Source organism: Xenopus laevis, chromosome 8S (genome assembly GCF_017654675.1).
Source record: "Xenopus laevis strain J_2021 chromosome 8S, Xenopus_laevis_v10.1, whole genome shotgun sequence".
NCBI classification, from domain to species: domain Eukaryota; kingdom Metazoa; phylum Chordata; class Amphibia; order Anura; family Pipidae; genus Xenopus; species Xenopus laevis.
In genome coordinates, this window is record NC_054386.1 from 25264308 (window position 1) to 25290290 (window position 25983).

Here is a 25983-nt window from a genome sequence, read left to right on the forward strand (position 1 = left end):
GCATTACCCAGCAAATACTACACATACTCCGGTTGTAGAGGTTGTAATTGGCAGGACACTAATTAATTATGTTCTGGCTATGTGAATACATTCCAAATTTATGACAGGCTTTGCAGTTTTTACACCTTGCAACCCAAGCCTTATTCCACTGGGGCCTGCAGAAAATTTCCCTTACATGTCTCATGATATATCACTTTTATTACAACTATTTTGCTACATTGAAAGAATCTAAAAGCCCCCACAATTACATAATTTACACATTACAGCGGTGCACTTCAGTAAGGTCAGGCTAAATGTTTATTACATTTTTGCTCAGAATGGGGTGCCTTTGACAGATTCTCAGACCATGGGGCACATTCGCTAAAGTGGCCATCGCTAGCGGCAATTCACCAGAAATCCCATCCACAGGGACATCGCCAATTCACTAACAGGTGTAGAGCACAATTCGCTAACGAATTAGACTGTCGCTAGCGTTCGCTAACACCCTATCGCCAGACGACTTTTGTGCTCTGGTTTGGTTAGAGGATCTCTTCTATTTTTATTATGGCTCAGTGGACATTGTAATAATAAGTGGCCACTTCAAGCATTTGCACAAACATTACTATTAAAGACGTCTATACGACGCCCTATTTAAATTGACCTAAGTTTCCGAACTATTTAAGTTTACCAAAGTTTTGCTAGGCAGAAATGAACGCTAGCAAATATTCGATATGAAATACTCACACTGCTGATGTAACGCTAGGGAGTTCAACTGCTGAGATGCAACGTTGCATTTTAGTGAATTAGCATAGTGGTAACGAATTTACGTCTAGCGAAGTGATGCGGAGTATGGTGAATCGGTCGCTGATGAAAATTTGTCCTTTAGTGAATAGTGAATTTGCCCCCATGTGTAGATCGTCCGAACATTTTACGTACCATAGTTGATCGGACAGGTTAGAACATTTCTTTCAGCTAACAATAATTTCTCTTCATGTATTGCCTGAAATCTGACAATATCTAACTGTCACTAGAATTTGTCAGACATAACTTTCATATGATTATTGTCACAGGCAAAACATCGTCTGATATGTTCTTTTAATGCTTTTTAAATTTAATTTAAATGGTTAGTGGCAGGTTAGAAGACTGAGACATCTGATCGTTCATCCGATTCAAGGGTAAAACCAGAACTCCTATGGCCAGCTTGATTCATGCAGTGATTAGCTGAAATAAGTTTCAACTTTAAGAAGGATAAGTATGTAGTCACCCTGTGACTTATAACAGGAAAGCCTATAAATGTTTTAGATACATTTAAAGATTAATATGTAGTTACTCAGTGTTGGACTGGCCCGACGGGAAACCGGGAAAAAACCCGGTGGGCCCCGACCCTTAATGGGCCCCCGTCGGGCTAGTCCACGCTCCCAATCAGTTTGTTCTTTAAAAAAAAAAAAATTCGTTAGGTGCCGTGCCATCTGTGCATGCGAACGGCGCCCTCACGCAGGCGCATCACAGTAGGGGGTCGGAGGGGGCCCTGGACAGTAGTCCCGGTGGGCCCCAGGCCCCCCAGTCCGACCCTGTAGTTACTACCTATATATAAACCACACTTTTGTATAAAGAATGTATAGTAATTGTATGATTGAGGATGAAATTCAGCCTTCTATTTTGTGCTAAAAAAAAAAAATGGCCCAAATTTACTAAAAGTCCACATTTCAAGGCATAATTTTAATGTTTCTTTAAAGTGTTAACTTTTTGGCATTACTTATGTGTTGAGCAACAAGTAGAGGAGGTGGTGTAATGTTCACTAATTCTGTGCATTGCAGTTACAGGCAGTCTGCTGAATAATTTGACATTACTGCCCAACAAAATCAGGCCCTGCCATGGCACCTTGGATCATAGCCACTGCTTCATGATGCAGGCCTGCAACCTGAAAGACAAGAACAGGGCCGTGTTCAAGTCTAGTGTTGCCCAAAGCACCTGACTTTAGTCTGTCACTTCTTTTGGTGATTGGAGCACACACAGACAAGACAGTCCTGCACATGTGGGGTCTATAGACACAGACCTATATAAAAATACAGCCATAGACAAGAAGAGGCATGACAAGAGTAAGGGCCACGTTCCCAATATGGTGAATGCACATTAGTGTGGACCAGCCAGTTGGGACTTCCAGTATGGCAGCTGCATGTCAGTGGCTTCTACAGAAAAAAAAGATTCTGGGCCACTTTATGGAAGTTCAAGGATGCACAATGCAGAGATTAGGAGGCAGGTTTACAAAAGTATAATCTCATTTCATATGTTAGGTCTAACTAGCAATATGGTTAAGATCACAATATCAAAATCTGACTGTGATTCCTGTGTGTAGAGATTGCTAAGAGAGGGATAGTGAAGAGTAAAGCTGGCAATACACAGGCATGTTTAAGCTGTGGATCAGCCCCTTCAGACTGAGTCAGCAATTTATCTGTCTGTCTATCTGTGGACCCTCTATGACTTCCTCCCCAATTCATATCTGAAAGAAAATTGGCAATACATTTATCAGGTTGGTTTGAAAAGCTTGTCAGGGTGAGGGCCACACTGATACGGTCCTCTCCTGATGGCCGGCATTGGCATCCATTATCCAATTGTTGGCCTGGGGGCCAAACAATAAGATCAGCCGGATATGGCCTAACACATAGGTATCAATATCAAGCACAGATCCACTTGTTTGGTGACCTTGCCAAGCAATCAGATCTTAAGGTGTATGGCCTTCATAACTTGATTTTAGAAACGGTACAGAATTTTTCATTGATTAAGAAATATGTTTTCTAAATTCTATGATAGTTCCCTAATGAATATGTCAACAAAAATGAAAAACATTTTGCTGCAACTTTTTACATTTCCAGTGATGCAAAGCCACAGATAAAATGCACAGAACATACGTCCAAGTAGTGATTTTAATCTACAACTAAATGCCAATTCAGTTATATTTAGATAAAATGGTTGCTTCTGTAGAAGAGTTGTATCTCCCTCTAGTGGGGATTGTAGGAAAATGCAAGAACATCTCAATATGACTTGCAATTCATGGTTAAAAGCGCTCCATGGTGTAAAAGCTAGGTTACTTAAAGAGGTGGTTCAAGTTTAAGTTAACTCTTAGTATGTTATAGTTTTAAAATGATTTGCCTTCTTCTTCTGACTCTTTCCAGCTTTCAAACAGGGGTCACTGACCCCATCTAAAAAACAAATGCTCTGTAAGGCTTCAAATGTATTGTTATTGCTACTTTTTATTACTTGTCTGTAGGGATGTACCGAATCTAGAATTCGGTCAGGATTCGGCATTTTTCAGCAGGATTGGGCCAAATCCTTGTGCCTGGCTGAACCGAATCTGAATCCTAATTTGCATATGTAAGTTAGGGACGAGTGAGGAAATTACGTGACTTTTCATTAAAAAAGATTTTTTTTTCCAATTTTTCCTTTCCTGATCCTAATTTGCATATGCAAATTGGGATTTAGTTCGGTATTCGGCCAAATCTTTCCCCAAGGATTGAAGGATTCGGCTAAATCCCAAATAGTGGATTTGTTGCATCCCTACTTGTCTGTCTATGTAGGTCCACTCCTATCCATATTCCAGTCTCTTATTTAAATCAAGCCATGGTTGCTGGGGTAGTTTGGACCCTGAAATTGCAAACTGGAGAGCTGCTGAATAAAAAGCTAAATGACTCAAAAAGCACAAATAATAGAAAATGGAAAACAATTATATATTGTCTCGGAATATCACTCTCTACATCATACTAAAAGACGAACAACCCCTATAACTTAGTAGTCTTAATAGTGGCAAGTAAAAGAAGGTATGTGCTGAAAATCTGTGGCCTAGTTAGTAAACTTCATAAAATATATAGATTTTTTTTCTCATGCAAGTTCACTAAACTTGCACCACTTTGTTTACTTTGTGCATAATATTGGTGTGATTTTGGCATACACATTTGTATAGTTGATACAAACATTAGTTGTATATACTCAAACCCTCCCTAGTAGTCATTTTAATACAGAGGTTCTGCCCCTGCTTTCTAATCGTACAGCAAGATTTGATCTGCATTACACTGAAGGAGTTCTATGAAAAATGCTGATTTAACTACAATTTGTCATGTGCCTGTATTTTACAGAGGGTCTTTGAGCACCAACCCACACTGAAGTTCTATAACCTAATTTGGGAGTTGTAGTTCAACAAGAGCACTGCTACTTTTTTCACCCTAAACCTTTGTGTTTAAAACGGCGTGTATATTCATTCTGTATACTGCCAATACTGTTTCCTCTTTGCACTGAGCAATAGATAATAAAGTAGTAAAGGTTGGGACACTGTGCATGAAGGTGTCTATAATTTGAAAAAATGATTACACTGTATTATCAATATCGTGTTGCTTCTATTCCATAGCCTTTGGTGCTGGAGCTACCTGTATATCTACATATACATGCTTTTACTTATACAGTAAAACCTTAAATCCACATTTATTAATTTAAATCCATAACAAACTACAATGTATTCTGTAAAATACAATGGGCAGGTTTTTTCATTAGAATAAAATATAATTTCCTATGTATATCAGCCTACACTGATAAATGAAAACACGAGAGCTCTCCAGTTACAGAAGGCACTATACAACACTCAGCTATGTATCGTTATGATCAGGGGCGATCCTGGCCCTTCCGCTGCCTGAGGCAGCAGCAGTTGCTGCTGCCCCCCCTCCCCCGGAAATTCGCTCTTAAAGTACCAGGAGCAGCATTTTTGCTGCCCCTGGTACCTAGTGGGGCGCTGCCGCCTGAGGCGACAGCCTCAACTCGCCTCATTGGCGAAGCACCCCTGGTTATGATCATGACAGTCACATATTTTATCAAAGGATTACATTTTATATTAACTAGACACCTAAAGGCAGCCATACATGAGCCACCCTATCAGTCGATTGAAACAGATGGATGGCATATAAGGAGCTGTCATTGTGCTACGATTGTTTGGACAGACAGCTGCATATAGTTGCCACCTGTCTGGTTTAGATCTTGGTAGCCAGCCCAGTTTTCAGAAGGGTTTTTTCAAAACCTGCTTTTCCAGATTAGGAATAACAGGCAGGACTCCCCTACATTGATGCAGCGTTTAGGCAATCGCTGATCACCCCATCGCAGTCCCATCCCTGTGACATCCATCCTTATTTACCAAAGCACTGCAGAAAATAAAAAAATTAAAATTGACGAACATCCATAGTATCTAGGATCACTGGGATGCCATACACATACCAGAATGTTTATTACATTTTAACTGGAAGGTTTATGGCCCATGTTAAAACCAATGTTTATTATATCCCAATGAATAACAAACATGGTTCCCGGACTGCTTTGAAATCTAAATTGGAGAGCAATGCAGGGCTGAATGATGATGAATTGGATTAGACCCAAATTATTGACAATATATCTATTTGGCAGGTTAGAAGGTCCTGCATTGTGAAGACCACTTCTACATATTAATGTTATACTTGACCAGTGGTTTCCCATGGACCTGCATCATGATCTGTTCAGTGGCCCCTGGTAAAAAAAGAAAAAACACACAGGGAGTCGCTTAAGGTCAAGAACATAAAATGGCCATGAACAGGCTTAGGATCCTGTATAGGGGTTTGAGGTCCCTTCCAGTACATATGTGGGTACAAGGACCATGTTATGCAAAGCCAGTATTAACATCCTAAATCCTTGTTGTGAATGTGTGCTTTAAATAAATAAATAAATTCACGTGTAAAGCGCCTATTCTCATTCAGCATATATAAAATTCATATTTCTCTTTAGCATGTGCACAACACTTACGGGGAAATGTGTAACAAAAAAAAACAAAGCTTGCCCAAAGGAGTGCAAGGCATTCACCAGTTATTTTGCGGCAATTATACGTTTTTACCACTAGATGGTACTGTTAGTATAATTTATTTGATTGGCCACCTAGGAGGTTCTAAAAGGGTGTGGAAGAAGTGTATAAAAGGTAACAGGAGAGAACCTCTGAAGAAGAACCATGCCAGCCCAGAGTTAGTAAGCAAGGGTTTGGCTAGCAACTAGCCTAGCATAGGATCAGGCCCGTATTTGTGGAAAGGCCACCAAGGCCCGGGCCAAGGGGGGCAGGATTTTGGGGAGCAGCATGCTGCCCAACCACACCCACATTGGTTCAGAAATACTGGGGATGGGCAGGAGATACAATATATTTTGAAACTACTCGTACGCCAATCCCCATTTGCATTAATAAAGGGAAGGTGATGGGGTGACGAACGGCACGGAACGGGCCTATGGGCGCCCACTATGTAAATCCGGCCCTGCATAGGATAGGTGTGTTATAGCATAACATATAGCATAGTTATAGTTATCTACTGTGTATCATGTGCTTGAATGGCTGCCCCCATGGCTACACAGCAGCTTGTTTATATAAACTATATATGCATAAACATATGCATATATTTATGTTGTTATTATTATTACTACCATGTATGAGTCTCAACATATTCTGCATATGTGTTTATCTAAAGAAAATAAAGAAATTACATACATAGTGACCAGTAACCAATACTAAAGCTGAAAGAGGGCCCTGCCCAAAGAGCTTACAAGAGACTTTGTGCCAATATGCAGAGGAAAAAGCAGAGAATTGCTGTGTGTCCTTGCCCTTAAATTATTGGTTTATGCCAAAAAATCATTGTCACAGTTGTTTGATACGTTTCTGTACAGTTTTTTTTATTTTTTTTTTTGCTCCACTTTACTCAAAACTGTTTTTTGTTTGGTTTTTATATCTTAAACTTAAAAGAGTGAACTTAGAGATCGCCACAGTCCGATTTTGAAAGGCGTATTTATCAAAGGAGCTTTCATTTTCATCCATTGATAAATACTCTTTTAAAAATCCCATAGAAATGAATGGAGAGTGGTGGAATTTCACTCTAGAGGACCATGGTGACCTTTAACTTCACTCTTTGATAAATATACCCCAAAATATCTGTAATAGTACTTCAGACTGGTATGAAGAAATATGGTGCTTCTAATTTACTTTAAGTGTTGATCTGGAACTACAAATTAACTAAAGTGTACAAAATTGCTCTATTCACAAAATGAATCTGACGCATGACGCAGATGCGTGTAAGTGCCGAACACAGGTTGGGACGCAGCATGTTGCATTTTTCCTGCGTTCGGCGCTTACATGCATCTGTGTGAGTACAGCCTCATTGAAAAGAATTCATTGTGTCTTCTCCTGCACTCCCATGCAGCTGAACGCATAAAACTGGAACGCAGGGGAGCGCAGCTTCAAATGCCCATGAGTAATGCCCTAGTTACAATGCAGCAGGATATTTACCAAAAAAGGCATACGCAACTGAAATCCCATAGGAATGGAGAGTAAGTGTGCTACTCATACCAAACATAAAGCACATCGTATGTATCTGTATGTAACCATTGTATATTTACCTTCTAAATGTAATTTGTTTGATAAAGCTACTGTACATTAGGAACATTTTTAGAGGGACAGTCCCTCTTTTGACAGCTCAACCCGTTGTCCCTCGTTCGTACTGGAAAGTCACGATTTTCTCTGCACTGAACTGGCAGAAAAAGAAACAATGTTTCTAATGTAATTGGCTTTTGCCAGAGAGCCCAGAACAGCCACAGCTGCAGATATGATACTTTTGTAACAATTTTAAGATAAGCAAATAAGTAATTGTAACAATATAAGATAACAGGTGTCTTAGGAGAAGTTAGACTCACAGCTTAAAGGGCAAGTCACCTTCATTAGCAAAACTTAATAACTGGGGGGAAAAAAACAGAAATATGTTCAGACTTTCATAACCTGCCAAATTTTGCAAAATGAATATGGTAATTAGGGGGTGTGGCCACAAAAATGAGCCTGGTCAAAAAATTGCCTTATTCCAGGAAATGTACTGTATAACATGCCATCCTATAAAATACAAACTAAACATTGGGGATTGAGGAGAGCAGTATTAGTGCCGTGGAGACTGCATGTGATCAGCAGATGGAAGGGCACATGGGCAGACTCAGGAACAGCACATGCAGAGTAAAGGTGGCCATACACGGGCCGATAAAAGCTGCCGACAGACCGTGTCGGCAGCTTATTGGCCCGTGTATGGGGGCCCCCGACGGGCTTCCCCGATCGAGATCTGGCCGAAAGTCGGCCAGATCTCGATCGGATGGGATTAAAAATCCCGTCGGATCGCGGTCGCATCTGTTCGTTGATGCGGTCCCGCGATCCGACCGCCCGTTTGGCGAACGCTAGGATCCGATCGTTGGGCCCTAGGGCCCACGATCGGATCAGCCCGATATTGCCCACCTCAAGGTGGGCATATCGGAGGGAGATCCGCTCGTTTGGCGACATCGCCAAACGAGCGGATCTATCCGTGTATGGCCACCTTATGTGTTACAGCAGTGACTGGAGACCTGAGAGGGTATAAAAGGAGTTACAGGTACCTGGGAGAGTGACAGTCTGTCTAGACCAGGTAGCAGGACTGCAGCAGTGCAAGGACACACCCACAAGTTGCAGAGGACGGAGCAGAGCCGGAAACAGCTGAGCAGCAGAACGGAACTGCATTGGTAAAAGAGCTGAGAGGCCTCCAGCGCCAGAAGCAGGCAATGGACAGAGGATTATTTCAGGCTGCTGTGGAATACTAATCCTGATGGGTTCAGCTAATAGGTGAGCAACTGTACCAACTTGTTCCCCAAGTTATCATATTATCAATGCATCATTAACTTTGCTGTCCCAGGAGATAAAGGCTTCTTCTAGTTTCTTTTGCATCATGCATTATAGTCAGTTCTGGCCAGAACTTTGAGCTGCCCTCCCAGCAGCATCCATTCCTTTTCTTCTCAGATGGCTCCATTTTTATATATTGGGAACCAGTTAATGTGCCAATTACCCAGAGACAAGTTTTAGCAACTATTTTGCCAGAGTCTTTAATGGACACTAAAGTTTCCTAGGCACTGGTTTAAGAACTCATTGTGGACACCACACTTATTAAGTGCCTCCTACTGTCACAAAGACTGCCACAACCCCCTGATGTTCTCACCTCATAAGCGGAACCTGTTACAACCATTGGATTCGGGTCCCATGACCCAAGTGACTGTACTAACTGGGCAAAGTGATGCAGATATATAATCCAGTATTTACTTCAGTTTGTCCTCTCATATTAAAGTGAAGTTATAGGTGTAGGGACCCATAGAGTTAATTCCCTACAGTCTAAAACCACATGGTGGGAAATCCCCTGCTTGGACTTGAGCTACAGGGTCTACTAGAGTTTTGGCAGGGGCAGGAGCCCTTGTGCCTGTGCAGCATGGCAGATACCGGAGGATATTGATAGGTGTCACTGCTGCACCAGTTTACTATAAATAGGAGAGCCATGTGCTCAGACAGCCATTACTGTCTTACTGCTGGACACTACTTCAATGAGGAGAGAGTGATTTCAGCAGCCAAGATGTAGAGGCAGGAGGCCTCTGAGGCTGGGGTTGGAGACTCCATGCCTGGGAGCTCGATCAGGAGGGTCTGAAGCTCCTGATTCCCAAATCTGGACTCGCGCTATAGACAGTGCTGCGAGCTACAGTTCAGCTACAGTATGTTACTGCTATATACAGTGCTGGGAGATATGTTTGGAGGATAAAGCAAGCTGCATATGCTTCATAGAATGGATTTCATCGCTGTGGATGTCTGCTCCAGCTCTGGATGAGCCTACCCATCTGTGTGAATCCCCAGGGTGAGTGGTACCCAGGGGAGGGTAGAAAAAGAGGATCCAGCATGTTTTCCGTTTGTGACACAGGCTTGTTGATGCCTGCCACGTGGGAGTAAGTACCTGGTACAGTGAGGGGAGGTATTTGGGTACTAGCGCTACCTGGGACCATTTGTGTTCTTTGGGGATAAGGGACTAAGACTCTGTATCTACCAATGGAGTAGTGCAGGACTTTGCCTGGTACAGAGGGCCAGGATTGGACTGTTACAAGGTTCCCAGGGTAGTGGGTCATGCTATTTGAAATGCATAATTGTACTATGACAGTTTTACTTACCCTTTAATCTGCACTTTCGCTATTATAAAGTTGATATTTTTATAAAGCAAAGTGTCTTTTGAATGTTTTTCCTAATGGGGCCACCCGTTGTGTATTCCTGGATCCCATTAGGTGGAGGCACTGCCAGAGAAGAATTTCCCAGTACCCTTTCACCTTGCAAAGAGGACTCAGGAACTGCACTGGTGTTTGGTAAGAATGTATAACCATAGCACCAGGGGGGCCACCAAGAGGGTGTAACATAGACACTGATCCTGATAAGATATGTTGGGTTTACTTTGTATTATTGTTGTGTTGAACATTGTTATATGTTAATGAAAGGAAGGGGGTTATCCAAAATTCTTCCTAAGCGAAATAAGAAATGGAAGCTAACTGCTATTCTGTGAGTTATTAAGCATGTTATGTAAAGTGTCTAAATAATGTATGACTATATCAAGTGATATTATATGCAGAATATTCAGATACTGCTGTGATTGTTAACAGTGGAGGTTATGTCAGTTGGCTACACAAGTAAGAAGGTAATTACTTTCTTTAGAAAACAAGTAAACTGCAGTTAAGCTTCCAGTGTTGGTCTTTATTTTTTTTTAAATCATAAATCAGCAACTGTGAACCTAACAGGGATTCTTCCAACTCCATATTTGCTATAATGAGAGGCAACATATGCAAGACGATACAAGGGTGCTAATACGTTTAACAAAGAGGTAAAGCATAGTGGGTGGTGACATAGACCTTATAAGTTTCACACGTTTATATCATACCTCCCAACATTTTGGAAACAAAAAGAAACTTTTTTGACCACTCCTATTTTTGTGGCCAGCCCCCTAATTACCATGTTAATTTTACAAAATTTGACAGGTTATGAAAGTTTGAACATATTTCTGTGATTTTTTTCAGTTTTTTCAGACCCGTTATCTTATATTGTTAGAATTACTTATCTGAAATTGTTACAAAAGTATCCAAGTGCACCTGGTGGCTGTTCTGGGCTCTCTGTCAAAAACCAATTAAGTTAGAAACGTTGTTTCTTTTTCTGGCTGTTCAGTGCAGAGAAAAATGTGACTTTCCCGTACAAATGAGGGACTGCAGGTTGAGCTGTCAAAAGAGGGACTGTCCCTCTAAAAACGGGACAGTTGGGAGGTATGTTATATTTCTGACCCTAAGAATATTATATTATATAATAAATGACAGTGAACAATAAAATAAACATTTTGCACCTAATACTTTTCTGGCAGCTGACACCCTCAACTGTATAGTATTGGAGAAACTGGTCAGATTATCTTGAGGGACATATTACTTTTTTATTTAAGATTGAGAACAGTATCCCAGCTAGAGATTATACCAATTAGGGTGCTAGAAGGGAACATTGCATGCTGAATTACCATATTGTAAAGTCTGATAAACTTTTGTTTATCACTACAACACAATATATATAAATAGATACATGAAAACAAAAGCAGCCCTACTTTTATCTGAATAGGCTGTATGACTGTTGTATAAGATCCTGTTAAAAAAAATCTTGCACAAATCAGTGTGTTTCTACTCTAAGGGCTCCCCTGCGTTCCGTTTTTATGCGTTCAGGCGCAGGGGAGCACAGGAGTAAACGCATTCAATGGGGCTGTACTCACACAGGCGCATGTAGGTGCAGAACGTAGGTTGAGACGCAACATGCTGCATTTTTCCAGCGTTCAGCACCTACATGCGCCTGTGTGAGTACAGCCCCATTGAAAAAAACTTAATACATCTATTCCTGCACTCCCCTGCGGCTGATCGCAGAAAAACGGAACGCAGGGGAGCGCAGCTTCGACCACTCGTCAGTAGAGCCCTTAGTGCAAATCTACAATTGGCATGAGGAAATTGCTTTCAGTCCTTACAGGCTTACAGTTCCACATTAAATTACCAAGCAGCATGGCTCATGCTAATTAGCAGTTAATTTAAAAGCACTGTGCATGACTGCAAATAAATGAATGCAGTCTTGGGCATACATTTTAAGTGGTTAGTAGGCATGCAGGATTCAACAGTGGGTAACAACAGGCTGAACTATTATCCAGTGTAAAAACTCAGAACATACATAACAGACAAGATGAGACTGCAGGCTACAATAAATAGCTAATTGTCCCTTAATGGAAAGAGAGGTTTTTCAAAGCCCTTTTCCCATCCAACTACCCTCAATTTAAAGCTTCAATGGACGGATGCACCTGCCAGTAGTCCTAGCATACAAGCAAAACACAACCCCCCCCCCAACTAAAAATAAAAAGGCATATGACTATAATCTGTAGTAATATCTTTTTACAAGGCTGCTTTCCAGCATAGAGGACATGTGACTTGGCCTCAGTATCAGAGGGTCTCTTTGGGCAGAAAAGCATACCTAAAAGTTTATGAAGATTCTCATTTATCCAGGTCATATACACCAGGTATACATTGCATATTTCTGACAGTTGTTACACTATACTGAGATGAAACCCGCTATCCGGCGCTGATCCAAATTTCATGCAGAATCGCTTTTTGAAAAATATGGCTTTAATCAAACACACAGTGCGAGATACATGGCAGTGGGTATGTGCAGAAACTAACGCGTTTCGTGCCTGTATTTATGCATATGCAAATATATATGTCACATGAATTTCTGATTTAACACTAATAATAAGTAACTTGATATATTTTTTGAGACACTTGGTATTAACTATTTACTCATTTATTTATTTATTTATTTATTTATCACAAGGGATTGATGAACTGAATGAATGTACATATACTTTTAATTGATATGCAAATGTTTTAATTGACACGTATCACCTAATCTATTTAAACTAAGTCACATGTGTGTAATATTGAACTCTGAGGAAGTGCCACACGGGCATGAAACGTGTTAGTTTCTGCTCATACCCACTGCCATGTATCTCACACTGTGTGTTTGATTAAAGCCATATTCAAAAAGCGATTCTGCAGGATATTTGGATCAGCGCCGGATAGCGGGTTTCATCTCAGTACAGGTATACCGGGCGGAAGTGACCGGGTCCCGCGAGAGCAGCGATCCACATGGGGAGACCGCATGACTGATGGTGAGCTCCGCTAAACTCATACATCCTGAATATTAGTTGTTACACTATGTCCTTTTAAGTTTTAGGTATGCTCTATCTGTAGAAATAAGTCAATATCAACTGGACTTGCTGTGTTTTTCTTGAAGACTTTTCATCAGTCATCCAATTGAATTGAGAAAGCCGGTTGGATGACTGGTGAAACGTCTTCAAGAAAAACACAGCAAGTCCAGTTGATTTGACTTATTTCTACAGATATAGCATACCTAAAACTTAAAAGGACATATTGTGTAACAACTGTCAGAAATATGCAGTATATCATTGTTGTACATCAGCCTTCCAGTTGTTGTTTTTTTACAACTACCAATAGTTGTAGTCCACCAAGAGATGGAGACCTGACAGTTAGATAATGTAATGTATGTATTGTTACCCATATCAACCAATCAGATCTTTATTTTCTGGTTGCTACTGATACACTCATCAGTATCAAGCTACCACCCACAGCGAGACAAGGTACTCTAAATCGGAACTGTCCATTGAAGGCCCATAGACCAAATGTGGCCCTTCAAGATATTTTTAATAGCCCCCAGAATGAGAGAGAGAGAGAGAGAGAGAGAGAGAGAGAGAGAGAGAGAGAGAGAGAGAGAGAGAGAGAGAGAGAGAGAGAGAGAGAGAGAGAGAGAGAGAGAGAGAGAGAGAGAGAGAGAGAGAGAGAGAGAGAGAGAGAGAGAGAGAGAGAGAGAGAGAGCGAGCGCGTGTGTTCAAATAACCCAGTTGTCAGTATCTAAACATGATTTCCAGTGACTTTACCAGGCTGGTGCATTACATAAGACTTAGGGGCCGATTCACTAAGCTCGAGTGAAGGATTCGAATGAAAAATACTTCGAATTTCGAAGTATTTTTTGGGTACTTCGACCATCGAATGGGCTACTTCGACCTTCGACTACGACCTTCGACTTTGATTCGAACGATTCGAACGAAAAATCGTTCGACTATTCGACCATTCGATAGTCGAAGTACTTTCCCTTTAAAAAAAACTTCGACCCCCTACTTCGGCAGAGAAAACCTACCGAAGTCAATGTTAGCCTATGGGGAAGGTCCCCATAGGCTTGCTAAACTTTTTTTGATCGAAGGATTTTCCTTCGATCGTTGGATTAAAATCCTTCGAATCGTTTGATCGAAAAATCCTTCGATCGAACGAACGTTTAGCGCTAAATCCTTCGACTTCGATATTCGAAGTCGAAGGATTTCAATTCGAGGGTCGAATTTCGAAATTCGACCCTTAGTGAATCTGCCCCTTAGTGTATATGTACAGCCATCATTCTTTACATCCCAAGAAGTAATATTTTATCCTATTTGAAATCTATTTATAAAGTGCAAGCAGGCACAAGGATTTCCTTACTAGATTAAAAATTTGTCAATTTTATCAGATTTAAATTTAATTCTTACTAAAGTATCGCCAGCCCTGCACTTATTTTGGTACAGCAGTGACCTCCAGCTCAGTGCTTACACTGGGACTCCAATGACCCATTCATTCTGGTAGTGCAGGGCACCCCACCTGCAGCCAAGCACTTAAAGGAACAGTAGCACCAAAAAATGAAAGGAATAACAAAATAATTTACTGTCGCCCTCGTCCAGGGCCGCCATCAGAAATCACGGGGCCCAGTACAACAAAATTTTCTGGGCCCCCTGGTCCCTGCCCACTACAACCCAGCCTCCAAGCCACACCCCAGATCCCGCCCACACCACAGTAAAAAGACCACACAGACAGTGCTAAAAATGGTAAAAAAAAAACACACACAAGTTAAAAGAATAATTGGTGGTCAGGACCCCATTATAAGTTGAAAAAAAATGGTCTGGGTCCCACATAAAAGTTTTCAAAAATACATTGGTAGTCAGGGCCCCTCTGCAAGTTAAAAAAGATCATTGCTGGCCAGGGCCTCCGCCCCCCCCCCATAAATTAAAAAAAACATTGGCGCCATGGCCCCCCATAAAAGTTTTTTTTTTTAAAAAACATTGGCGCTAAAAACATTGCCCCCCCCCCTTACAAGTTAAAAAAAAACATTAGGGTCAGGGTGCCCCATAGAATATTTTTAAAAAACATTGGTGGCCAGGGGCCTATATAATATTAAAACAATACATTGGTGGCCAGGGTTTTAATAAAATTAAAAAAGCACATTGGTGTTCAGTGGAGCTTACCTTAGGCTCCTTTTGAAGCTTTGGGTCTTTTTGTGGCTTCTGGGCTTCAGCTCCGGCTCCTTTCATGACTTTGGGTCCTTTCTCAGCTTCAGGACTTTAACTTCAGCCTTTTTGTGGCTTCAGGTCTTTTTGCGGCTTCAGGTCTTCGGCACTTTGGGTCTTATCTCGGCTTTGGCTCCATTTGCAGCTTTGGGTCTTCAGTGGTTCGGGACTTCAGCTCTTCAGATCTTTGGCTCTACCGGAGGCTTGTCAAGGGGGGCCCGACTAATTTGAAAAGTGCAGCACAGCCAGGCCCCCCATTAGTCCCGGTACAAATGTACCCCCTGTGACCCCCGATGGCGGCCCTGCCCTACACTGGTAAAACTGTTGTGTTTCCAACAGAAATATTACTATTGTTTATATAAACAAGCTGCTGTGTAGCCATGGGGGCAGCCATTAAAGCACAGGATACACAGTAGATAAGATAAGTACTACTATAGTATATATAAACAAGCTGCTGTGTAGCCACGGGGGCAGCCATTCAAGCACAGGATACACAGTAGATAACAGATAAGCTCTGAAGGATGAGATTGTATACTACAGAGCTCATCTGTTATCTGCTGCGTATCCTGTGCCTTTTCTAGCTTTGAATGGCTGTCCCCACAGATACACACCAGTACAATGCAACAGGACATTATAGTTTCACTTTAATTTGCTTGATGTTACTGTTCCTTTAATTAGGAAGCAGGTATAGCTGTAATAAACCTGTCTGTCAGCTGAACATTCCTGCCTTTATCTATACACAAAAAGCAGTGACAAGCTGTTAATAAATAAATACCACCTCAATATAAATATTTAAATATTGGTTTCATTAAGTTTTCTATGACACAGCAAATGAAATCGGCATCTGTTATGAGTTAGAGTTTTATAAGGGAAAGGCTTCTTACAGTCAGGTTGTGTTGTCTTTCCAAGCACTGGTGTAACTAGAAGTTATTGGGCCCCGCATCAAAATCATTTTGAATGGGATTTTTCACCTTTGAGTTAACTTTTAGTACGATGCAGAGAGGGATATATTGGAGACAATTTGCGTTTGGTTTTAATTTTTTATTTGTGGTTTTTGAGTTATTTAACTTTTTATTCAGCAGCTCTCCAGTTTGCTATTTCATCCAGGTCCAAATTGCCCTAGCAACCATACAATGATATCAGTTAGAGACTGGAGTAAGTATAGGAGAGGCCTGAAAAGAATGAGTAATTAAAAGTAGCAATAACAATAAATTTGTAGCCTGACATACTGTATCATTTGTTTTTTAGGTAGTCAGAATAAGAAGGCACATCATTTAAAAACTATAAAAAATAATAATAAACAGTAATTGAAAACAGGTGTATATAATATACTAAAAGTTAACTTAAAGGTGAACCACACCTTTAATGCCCTTGAACATTAGGAACAAAATATTTTTCACAAACATTTTCCACCTGGTTATTGGTCATTCCCCCAATGGACCCCGATAAATGGTCTTCTCTTTAGTTATGTCCTTGCTTCCAAAATGAGGACTTTGAGACAGTCTGTGATAATGCTACAGTTACAAGTGAAGTAGTGGGCAGAACACATTAGGGGCTATTCATTCCTGTTGGATTTTTGGGGGCATATATCATGAATGGGTAAATTTTAATTTTTTTTTAAAAAAATTCCTTAGAATTCCACAGAAATTAATATAGAGCTGCACAACTTCACTCTGGCCAACTGCATTACTTTCAATCATCGATAAATATGCCCCTGACTTCCCATCTAGGGGTGTCTGCTCCAGATTTTCTTCCCAGGATAGTAACTTCTGATGATAGGAATGCACTGAATTCAGGATTCTGTCTTTTTCAGCAGGATTTGGATTCGACGGAATTCAAGTTCCTGATCAAACCGCATCTTTAAAATCATGTGACTTTTTGTCACACAAACAAGGAAGTAAAACGATTTATTTTTCGCTTTAACCCTTTCTGGTCCTAATTTGCATATGCAAATGAGGGTTCAGAGTCTGTCTGGTATTCGGCAAAAACTTTCACAAAAGATTCGGGATTTGGCCAAATCCATAATTAGTGGATTTGGTACATTCCTATATTCGTCACTGATACATTAATAGTTGTCAAATCAGTCAAATGTCACTGACCTTCAAGTTGGGATTTCAGGCGAATCTGAGATAAAATAGATATTTTCCCCAGATCTCAGCCTAACTGGTTTTCACACTGGGACCCATTAGCCACTGCTCTGGGATCCCTCTTGGAAAGTAGTCCTATGAGTTAGGAATCATACTACACATATTACAGAAGCAAGAAAGCTAGACAAGCCTCACCAACTAGAAATTCTAGAAACTGTACTATTGGCTGTATTTTATGGCTACTTGCATATTTGAGGCAGCCAACCTGATATATCCAGGAAAAAGCCTTCTATTCAGCTCATGGGCCTACTGGCCTACAATTTCTAAAGCCACAGAAGGAAGGGACAAATGTACAGCTCACAACAAAGAAATGTATAAATAAATCATAGGCCATCTCATATCCTGAGACATTTATCTTATAATGGCAAATTAAGCTACCATCTGTCTTATTTAGAGATGACTTCTGGCAGGACCCTGCCATCTGCCAAAAAATATGTGGCCATTGATCTGGTAGAATGTGTCTAAAAAGGGAACTAAAAAGTCTAAAATAGAATAATGCTAGAAATGCTGTATTTTGTATACTAAACATAAACTTACTGCACCAGAAGCCTAATTAAACAAATGATTTTGGTTCAAAGTTGGCCGCAGGCGGTCATCATCTTGTAACTTTGTTAAACATCTTTGCAAGACTACGCACATGCTCAGTGTGGTCTGGACTTCTGTTGGGAGGTTAAACTTAGGGATCATCAAAAATTATCAAAACAGCACAGGTCAAATATTATCTGCCATAGAAGCGGATACATCAATAATCAGAATATGCAGACTGCACTGGGTCTGTGGATACAAGTCTCTACACAGTCGCCGGCTGTTTTATAGGGAAACAAACAAAGCTGCTTGAGTTCTGGGAAGTCCTTCCCTCCTGCCGTTTGAAAGTATGATCCTTTCCCTGCAGAGCAGTTAGGAAACTTCAGATGGTCCCTATCTGCAGCTGTGTAATAATAATGTGTAGACAGAGAGCGAGCAAATCAAGTATGTTTCCCTCTGAATTTGTCTCTAGGATGGAAGCTGGAAGGGACAGATATTACATGCATATTGTCTCTGTTTAGACTGCCCTTTCATTAAAAATATGTAAATAATCTACAGATTAGGAAAACAGTCATATCCATAAGACAATCAGCCCCCATGTGATGCATTCACTATGTTATACTCATTTTCTGACTTTTCACCCTATTGGCTGACATTGATCGCTATTGAAAAAGCTTATTTTCCCCATGCTCAGTCAAATTATTTTCCCTCAGAGACTCCCTTAAACACAATAGCATAAAATGAGTACTTAAACTGCTTGTTTTGTTCATCACATACATAACAGTATATTTATGTTAAATTTTATCTGTAATCTACTGCAATTTTCTGTATCCAGTTTATTATATTCACACACTGTTTGGAAGAATACAAAGCCTGCTGCATGTTATTTTCTAGCATATTTTAGTGTCGCCTGCAAATGAAGACAATGCTTTCAATTTCCACTTCAGGCTGCTAAACACACAAAATGAAATGAGCACCCAATAGTGTCTACAATTAAGTGCAATTGCTTTCATGACATGCATTAGGTATATTAGGGCGTTGCTGTGTATCCTGTGCCCTGCTGTGCTCTTTTGTGTAAATCAATAAAGCTGAAAGAATATCTGTTAATAAAGATTCTCATCATTTGCAGAATGCCAGGAGTATCTGTCTTCTGTATATAAAATATTGAACTGAGCCATTGCTTGTCACTTTTACTGTTTTAAATGATTTCTCTAAAAAGGATTATCCATTCCCCTTTGGCATTCTGTCTTCTATTGTAAGACATTCTGGACCCAGTGTTCAGCCTTATGTAGGTGATTTTAGGATATAATAATATAAAATGTAGGAATTTTACTAAACCTGTCTGTAAATAATTTGCGAAATTAGAATATTTATATATAAACATAGGCAGTTTCAATCATAAGGGGTTGTTCCCTTTTGAGTTAACTTTTGGTATGATGTAGATATATTCAGAGACATTTTGCAATTGTTTTTCATTTTTTATTATTTGTGGGTTTTGAGTTATTTTTTTATTCCGCAGCTCTCCAGTTTGCAATTTCAGCAATCCGGTTGCTAGGATCCAAATAACCCTAGTACAGAAACACTAATCATAATGAAGGAGGGAGGGAGATGGAGCAAATGCATGAACAATCACAAAAGCATTACTTCAAGGGCTGACCAAATCAGCGATAACAGCTAGAAAAAAAACTGTATGTCCACATACCAATACAGACATATACAGGTATGGTATCTGAGAAATCTCAGAACTATGGGAAGGTATCTCCCATAGACTCCATTTTAATCAAATTTAATATTTTAAAACATTTCCTTTTTCTCTGCAATAGTAAAAAAAAAGATAAAATTAATCCATATTGGGGTTAATTAATGTTTACATGATTATTTAGTAGACTAAGCATGGAGATCCAAATTTAGGGATGCACCGAATCCTGAATTTGGTTCGGGATTCGGGCAGGATTCGGCCTTTTTCATCAGGATTCATATTGGCCGAATCCTTCTGCCCGGCCGAACCAAATCCTAATTTGCATATGCAAATTAGGGGCAGAGAGTGAAATTGTTTTCCCCTTCCCATCTCTAATTTGCATCTCTAAATTAGGATTCGGATTCAGTTCAGTATTCGGCCGAATCTTTCACGAAGGATTCGGGGTTTGGCCAAATCCAAAATAGTGGATTCGGTGCATCTCTATCCAAACTACAGAAAGATCCCTTTCTGATATACCCCAGTCCTGACTCAGAGAGACGTCATGGCAGATGTAGACATCATGAAGGCCACCGTGAATACTCTGGAGCTACCTTCAACTGTGGTGCTAGCTCGATGTATGCCCTGCGTTCATGGATGCATTTGTGCAACATTCATTACAGGAGGTAAAACAAAGGCTGTGGTACAGTGTTCAACTATACTAAAGTGCAAGGAACAACTTTGGATACACGTACCTTTAACGAATAAACATTTTCAAGCAACAACTGTGGCCAACTTTGCATGACCACGGTTCAACTTGCAGTAAGTAAATGACTCTTATAATCTGACCTTGTTAGACAAAAACTAAAAGCATACACAGAACAGATCCATGGGGGCACCCTTTGTGCATGTTGTATATGCTTTATATTGTTATTGGCAGTCTTCATTTTGTGGTGACAAAATACACTTCATCAAAAGAATGCAATCACAAAACTTTCAAGAATTTTGTTGCCAAGAATTTATTGTTGTATTTTTTGGGCTGACAAAATTCTTTTTTGTGGTCACAGACATGTTCAGGAGTATGCTAGCATAATTGCCCTTGCAGCCAAAATTATGTGCAGTTTGCACTGATTTATTAATAAGTGCATTTGATATATTAGGCACATGCCCTTATTATTCTAAATTACATGTGGTCCTTCTCAGGCAAGTGAAGCAACTGCTCAAGACAGATTGTTATTCCAAGACTTATTGCACCTTTACACCTTGAAACCAGTGTGGAGACCAGATACACCAAAAAGGAGGAACTGGACAATTGGTGCTCCTTGTAAGTTAGAAGCATATATAGGTGCAAGTACTTTGTGAATTGCTTTTTTTGGCAGTTTTGCAACCATTTTTGGGTACAGCACTGCTCCTATAAAATATATTTATGTGTTTGTGTGTGTGTGTGTGTGTGTGTACATATATATAGAAAATATTGCTAATGCTGTTTTTTTTAACTACAAAATGATCCTTGTAATTAAGATTTATTTGGTACTGGCAAAAATAACTACAAAATAAGTTTTGTGCTGACAAAACTTACATTGTACTCAGAATTAACTACTGTAGTTATTTAAAAGACATACCTTATCCACACCTGGCCATACTGGGGATGACTTTGACGTAGTTGGCCATCTTAAATATATTGCAATACATTGACAAAAAATCTCAGCGTGGACGAATTTAATCGACCCAAAAACTCGAATCGAATTTGATTTGAATTAGAAAAACTCAAATCGAATTAAAAAAAACTTGAATGTCAGGAAGGCGGCAAACATCACCAAATTGATGCCTGGATCTCTCCCATTGACTTGTACAGGTATAGGATCCCTTATCCGGAAACCCGATATCTCCCATAGACTCCATTTTATCCAAATAATCCAAATTTTTAAAAATGATTTCCTTTTTCTCCGTAATAATAAAACAGTAGCTTGTACTTGATCCCAACTAAGATATAATTAATCCTTATTGGAAGCAAAACCAGCCTATTGGGTTTATTTAATGTTTAGATGAATTTCTAGTAAACTTAAGGCATGAAGACCCAAATTACAGAAAGATCCATTATCCGGAAAACCCCAGGTCCCGAGCATTCTGGATAACAGGTCCCATACCTGTACAGCAATTTGGCAGGTTTAAGGTGGCGAATATTCAAATTCGAGTTCTTACAGGAGCCTGAGTATGAGAAATCTCAAAATATGAATTCGAATTAAAACTCGAATTGAGTTTGGATAATTCATAATTCGAATTTTAGAGTTTTGATCAAAAAAATTCGAGTTTTCACTTTGACCCTTAATAAATCTGCCCCATAATGTGCTTACACCTATTCAGGGCATTTGAGCCATAAAGCTTGCCCCAGGGGTGGCTGCATTATGCACTAGTCAGTGCACAGGCTGTTGCCTAGTATCCATCCAGGTATTGGGAACAAAGCGTTATGTCCCATCATGACTGCTGTTTTGTACTTTAGTACATCTAAGGAATACATAAAGCTAAGATACATAACTAGTAAATCCCAGAAGTCCTAATTAAAAGGAGTAGTTGCTCCACTCCGGCTCACAAAGCCCAGAAGCGTTCAGAAGAAAAGGAGGTATTTCTACAACTATACGACCGCAAGGATACTTTGGGCGACTTTTCGAAGGGTATGCTGGCTATAATCACAAGATTTACAGTAAAATCAGCATTTATTAGTCTAAACTCTATACGCGTTTCACGTGGATTGTCTCACTTCTTCAGGAGCATATCTGAGTATTTATGCATTGTTGATTTTACTGTAAATCTTGCGAGTATATCCAGTTGGGGGCTTTTATCCACTATTTAAGCAACGTTTCACCATTTGCGGTTTTATTTTTGCTTTATCTAAGGAATTGGAAGACTGATTATTATGTCCTTGGCCTTGTCTGGCCCTAGTGTGTAGGTAATCTCCCTAGAGAAGTCACATGTATAATCACTGTAGTTCTGGGTCACAAATAGTTATTGTGTTCGCACCCACTCACATTTGGAGCATTTTTAGATTTGAAGTTACTGCATCAGGATACTCTGGATGCATACAGATTACATGCATAAATACATTAAATAACTGATACAAGAGGTAAAGAGGGTTCCTAGTTTACAATCTAAAAGCTAAACACATGGTTAATCAAATTCTGCACCTATACATATATTAACGATCCTAGAGAAATATATACATGTACTTGCATATGCATTCCTATGTAAATACATACATATATCTTAACTTGCATATACAGCCCCAATGATAATACGTTATTGATTTATTTGTTCACACTCTTTCAGAGATACATCCATGATATGTACAGTTTCCTATGAATATAAATTTGCAATATTCAGAGGTACCCCAGATTATAAAATGTTTATTCTGACTATTTATGGGGTTATTTATCAAGGTCCAAATTTATCTGAGTAGTTCTAAGTTACAAATCTAAGCAGATTGCCCAAATGGACCTTATTTATGAAGAAAAAAGCCTGAAAAAATAGGGTCAGGCAAACTTCGGAGCTTTCCTCAAAAACTCAGAATTTTTCGTGGTTTCTGCGCATCATCGGATATCGGTACGGACATCAGCGCAGACACTGGGACCTTCCCCATTGACTTATACAGGACCTTGAGAGCTTTTAGATGCCGGGGTTTCGGATTCGGAGCTTTTAGACGATCGAACTTTAATAAATCACGAAAAATTTGTTGTTTTTTATTCCTACGAAAACCGCAAATTATTTGAGGTTCGAATATTCGTACCTTGATAAATAACCCCCCTTAGATTTTCATGTGCATGTCTATGAGATAAACATTCATGTAAAGATACATAAATGAAATCTGGATATATATTTGTATGTTATGTGTAGGGATCCATAGGGTTAGCAACCTTCCTATGGTTTTAATTCCCTACGTTCCCTAGTTGTTGGGTGGATGCCCATGTATTCAGTTGTACCAATTTACATATTTCTTTCATTGGTCCTTAGGCCTTTGACTTCTTCCTGCTACACTTTAATATATTGTTTGGCAAGGGGTGATCCTTCCGCTTTCGCCTTTATCTGTTGAACCAAGTCGATGTTCTGAGGTACCAAGTATCTAACAGTATCAGACACTTAGGGCCCTTATACACAGGATTATATGTGCCTTTGAAACGTACCTTAGATCCAGCTTTGACAGCAGCTGAGCTTATTGATTCCATTTTATTCTACCTTATTGTACCCAGGAGCCTTAAGACCTGTTCAGAACTGTTGCGTTTCATTTCATTATGTTTTTTTAATTCAACATATCACCACTAAAATGTTCAAAAAGGTTCAAGTAGTATATCATTCTAACAAAGTATTTCTTTCTGGGGTTTCAGTCTGTTTTCTCTGTACAGCAGATCATGGTGGTTCTGCAGCAGCTAGATACTGAAGACCCCAGGATGAGATACCACCACATGTTTTAAACATTGTTTATTAAACCAGGAGATATTATAGAAAGTACACCGAGCTCTTCGATGCATATGCAGCTCAGAACCCAGAGTAGTCAGTGCTTGTAACCAAGAGCTACTACAACTTGAGGCTGTTCTACAACAAAAATATAAGGCAAACAAACCTTTTGAAAGAGGAAACAAACAAATAATGCAGTGCAGAGTTAAAGTAGAGAAGGATTTGTATGCAAACAGTAAATGAGGGATTGAGCAGCAGCACATATGACTTCACAACGGAGCACAAAAACAGAGCGGATATCTCATGCTTGCAGTTTGCAGTATTGCCACTGGATGTCAGTGTTGCAGCACAGATATCTGCACGCCTCACTGTGAAGTCAAAGATACAGCTGCTCATTGCTAACCATTCCTTTAAGATAAAACAAAATAAGCAGCGAGAGAAAGCAGAAAGAAGCAGCTTAAATATTATTATACAACAAAAGCGAGAGATAGAAAGAACAAAATGATATTTGAGGGTATTAACTTACTGGAGTTACAGTTTATCCTGATACAGTCTAGATGGGAAAAAAATAAATGAAAGATGAAATCGCATCCTTCAAGGTTACAGCTGCAGTCATCCAAAAACAGTGAGGTCCACCCTTCCGGGGACAGACACACGCAACAATAGTGGCCATTTTATATTTGTGTAGTGTTAGTGAGTACTTGTGAGTGTCAGAGTGCAGTACAATATATGCAAGTTATAAGTCTCAAAGAAAAATGTTGTTTTTAATGGAAACAGGTGTATATTTACAATCTTGTATGTTGAAAGTGCCTGAATGCGTTAGTGTGCATGACTCACATAGAATATTTTATGGTCTATAAAATGGCCACGTACAAACTTCAAACCGCACGAACACATTGTGCCAGAATGTAGAGGGAATGAGTTTAGGGCCTTGGCAAAGCAGGGAACTTCTCTGATCTGGCACTGGTTACGTGTATTTTAGGTGTCCCGGTATCACAAAAGAAAAGGGGAAACTGGGCACATTGGTACTTAATTTAGATTATAAGGCAGTATAGTATAAGGCAGTACTTATGGGCCCACAGGTAGAACAGCATTGTCCATGCCTGGCCAATAAAAGGTGCATACTGTAGAAGAGCATCACATGCTCTTCAATATGTTTTATATTCTGCTAAGATGTGGAGACAAGCAAGTGGTACAAACTTCACTACTGCATTACTAAGCTACGGACATTGTTCAAATAAGCTAATACACCTTTTAAGACTCTCTCTCCAGGCCTGAGCTCATGAACAATACAAGGGGATTATTACCACTTTGGAAAGACCAAAGGATCCTAGCTAGAGTTTCTGGCACTCTGATGTTTCGTGCGATTAGGTTTGCTATGTGTCGTCAACCGCAACAGAAAAGTGGGAGCAAACAGCCTCGGAGAACATGTGAGACCAGCAAACAGTGGGGAATAGCAGGGCAATGAATACAAGAAGAGAGTGGGGCACCCTAAAACCTGGTGACGGTGCTGAGAACAAGATCAGAATCCCATCCTTCTAGCAAGGGGGAGAAATGTAGCAAACAAAGAAGAGTAGAAAATAAGTTGTGATGTATAAAAAAAGGGATATATATTTAAAAAAAGCAGAAAAGAAAAGAAAACATGAATGTAAATAAATGAAATAAAATAATTATTCAACGGCAGAACATGTGGTTTATAGGAGGGAATAATCCTGTCCTTGGCTGCCCCACTCTATGACCTCTGTTCAGTTATGTCTCCAATACTCACTAACTCGGTTGTGATAAGGAAAACAATGCCTTGATTTCTTAGAGCAGATATTTTTTCCTGAAGTGGGGTGGGTTGCCCTTGGATGAGAAGGGGGAAGAGCATAGGTCAGGATTTCTGAGCACCAGCAAGATTGGTTCCCTTGCT

The 25983-nt window shown here is 39.8% G+C and overlaps 1 protein-coding gene across 16 annotated transcripts in view; it reads right to left on the reverse strand.

The window, feature by feature from the left end:
- The window catches only part of LOC108699836 (neurexin-3), a 337779-nt gene that overhangs the window by 176741 nt on the left and 135055 nt on the right, over window positions 1–25983 (reverse strand). For all 16 annotated transcript variants that reach the window (XR_005963885.1, XR_005963884.1, XR_005963886.1 and 13 more), the window contains exon 11: window positions 24598–24624. Coding sequence is in view for 13 of the 16 variants with exons in the window: in XM_041575094.1 (XP_041431028.1) it covers window positions 24598–24624 (27 nt within the window). In the remaining 3 variants the exon portion in view is untranslated. The remainder of the gene's footprint in view (window positions 1–24597; window positions 24625–25983) is intronic.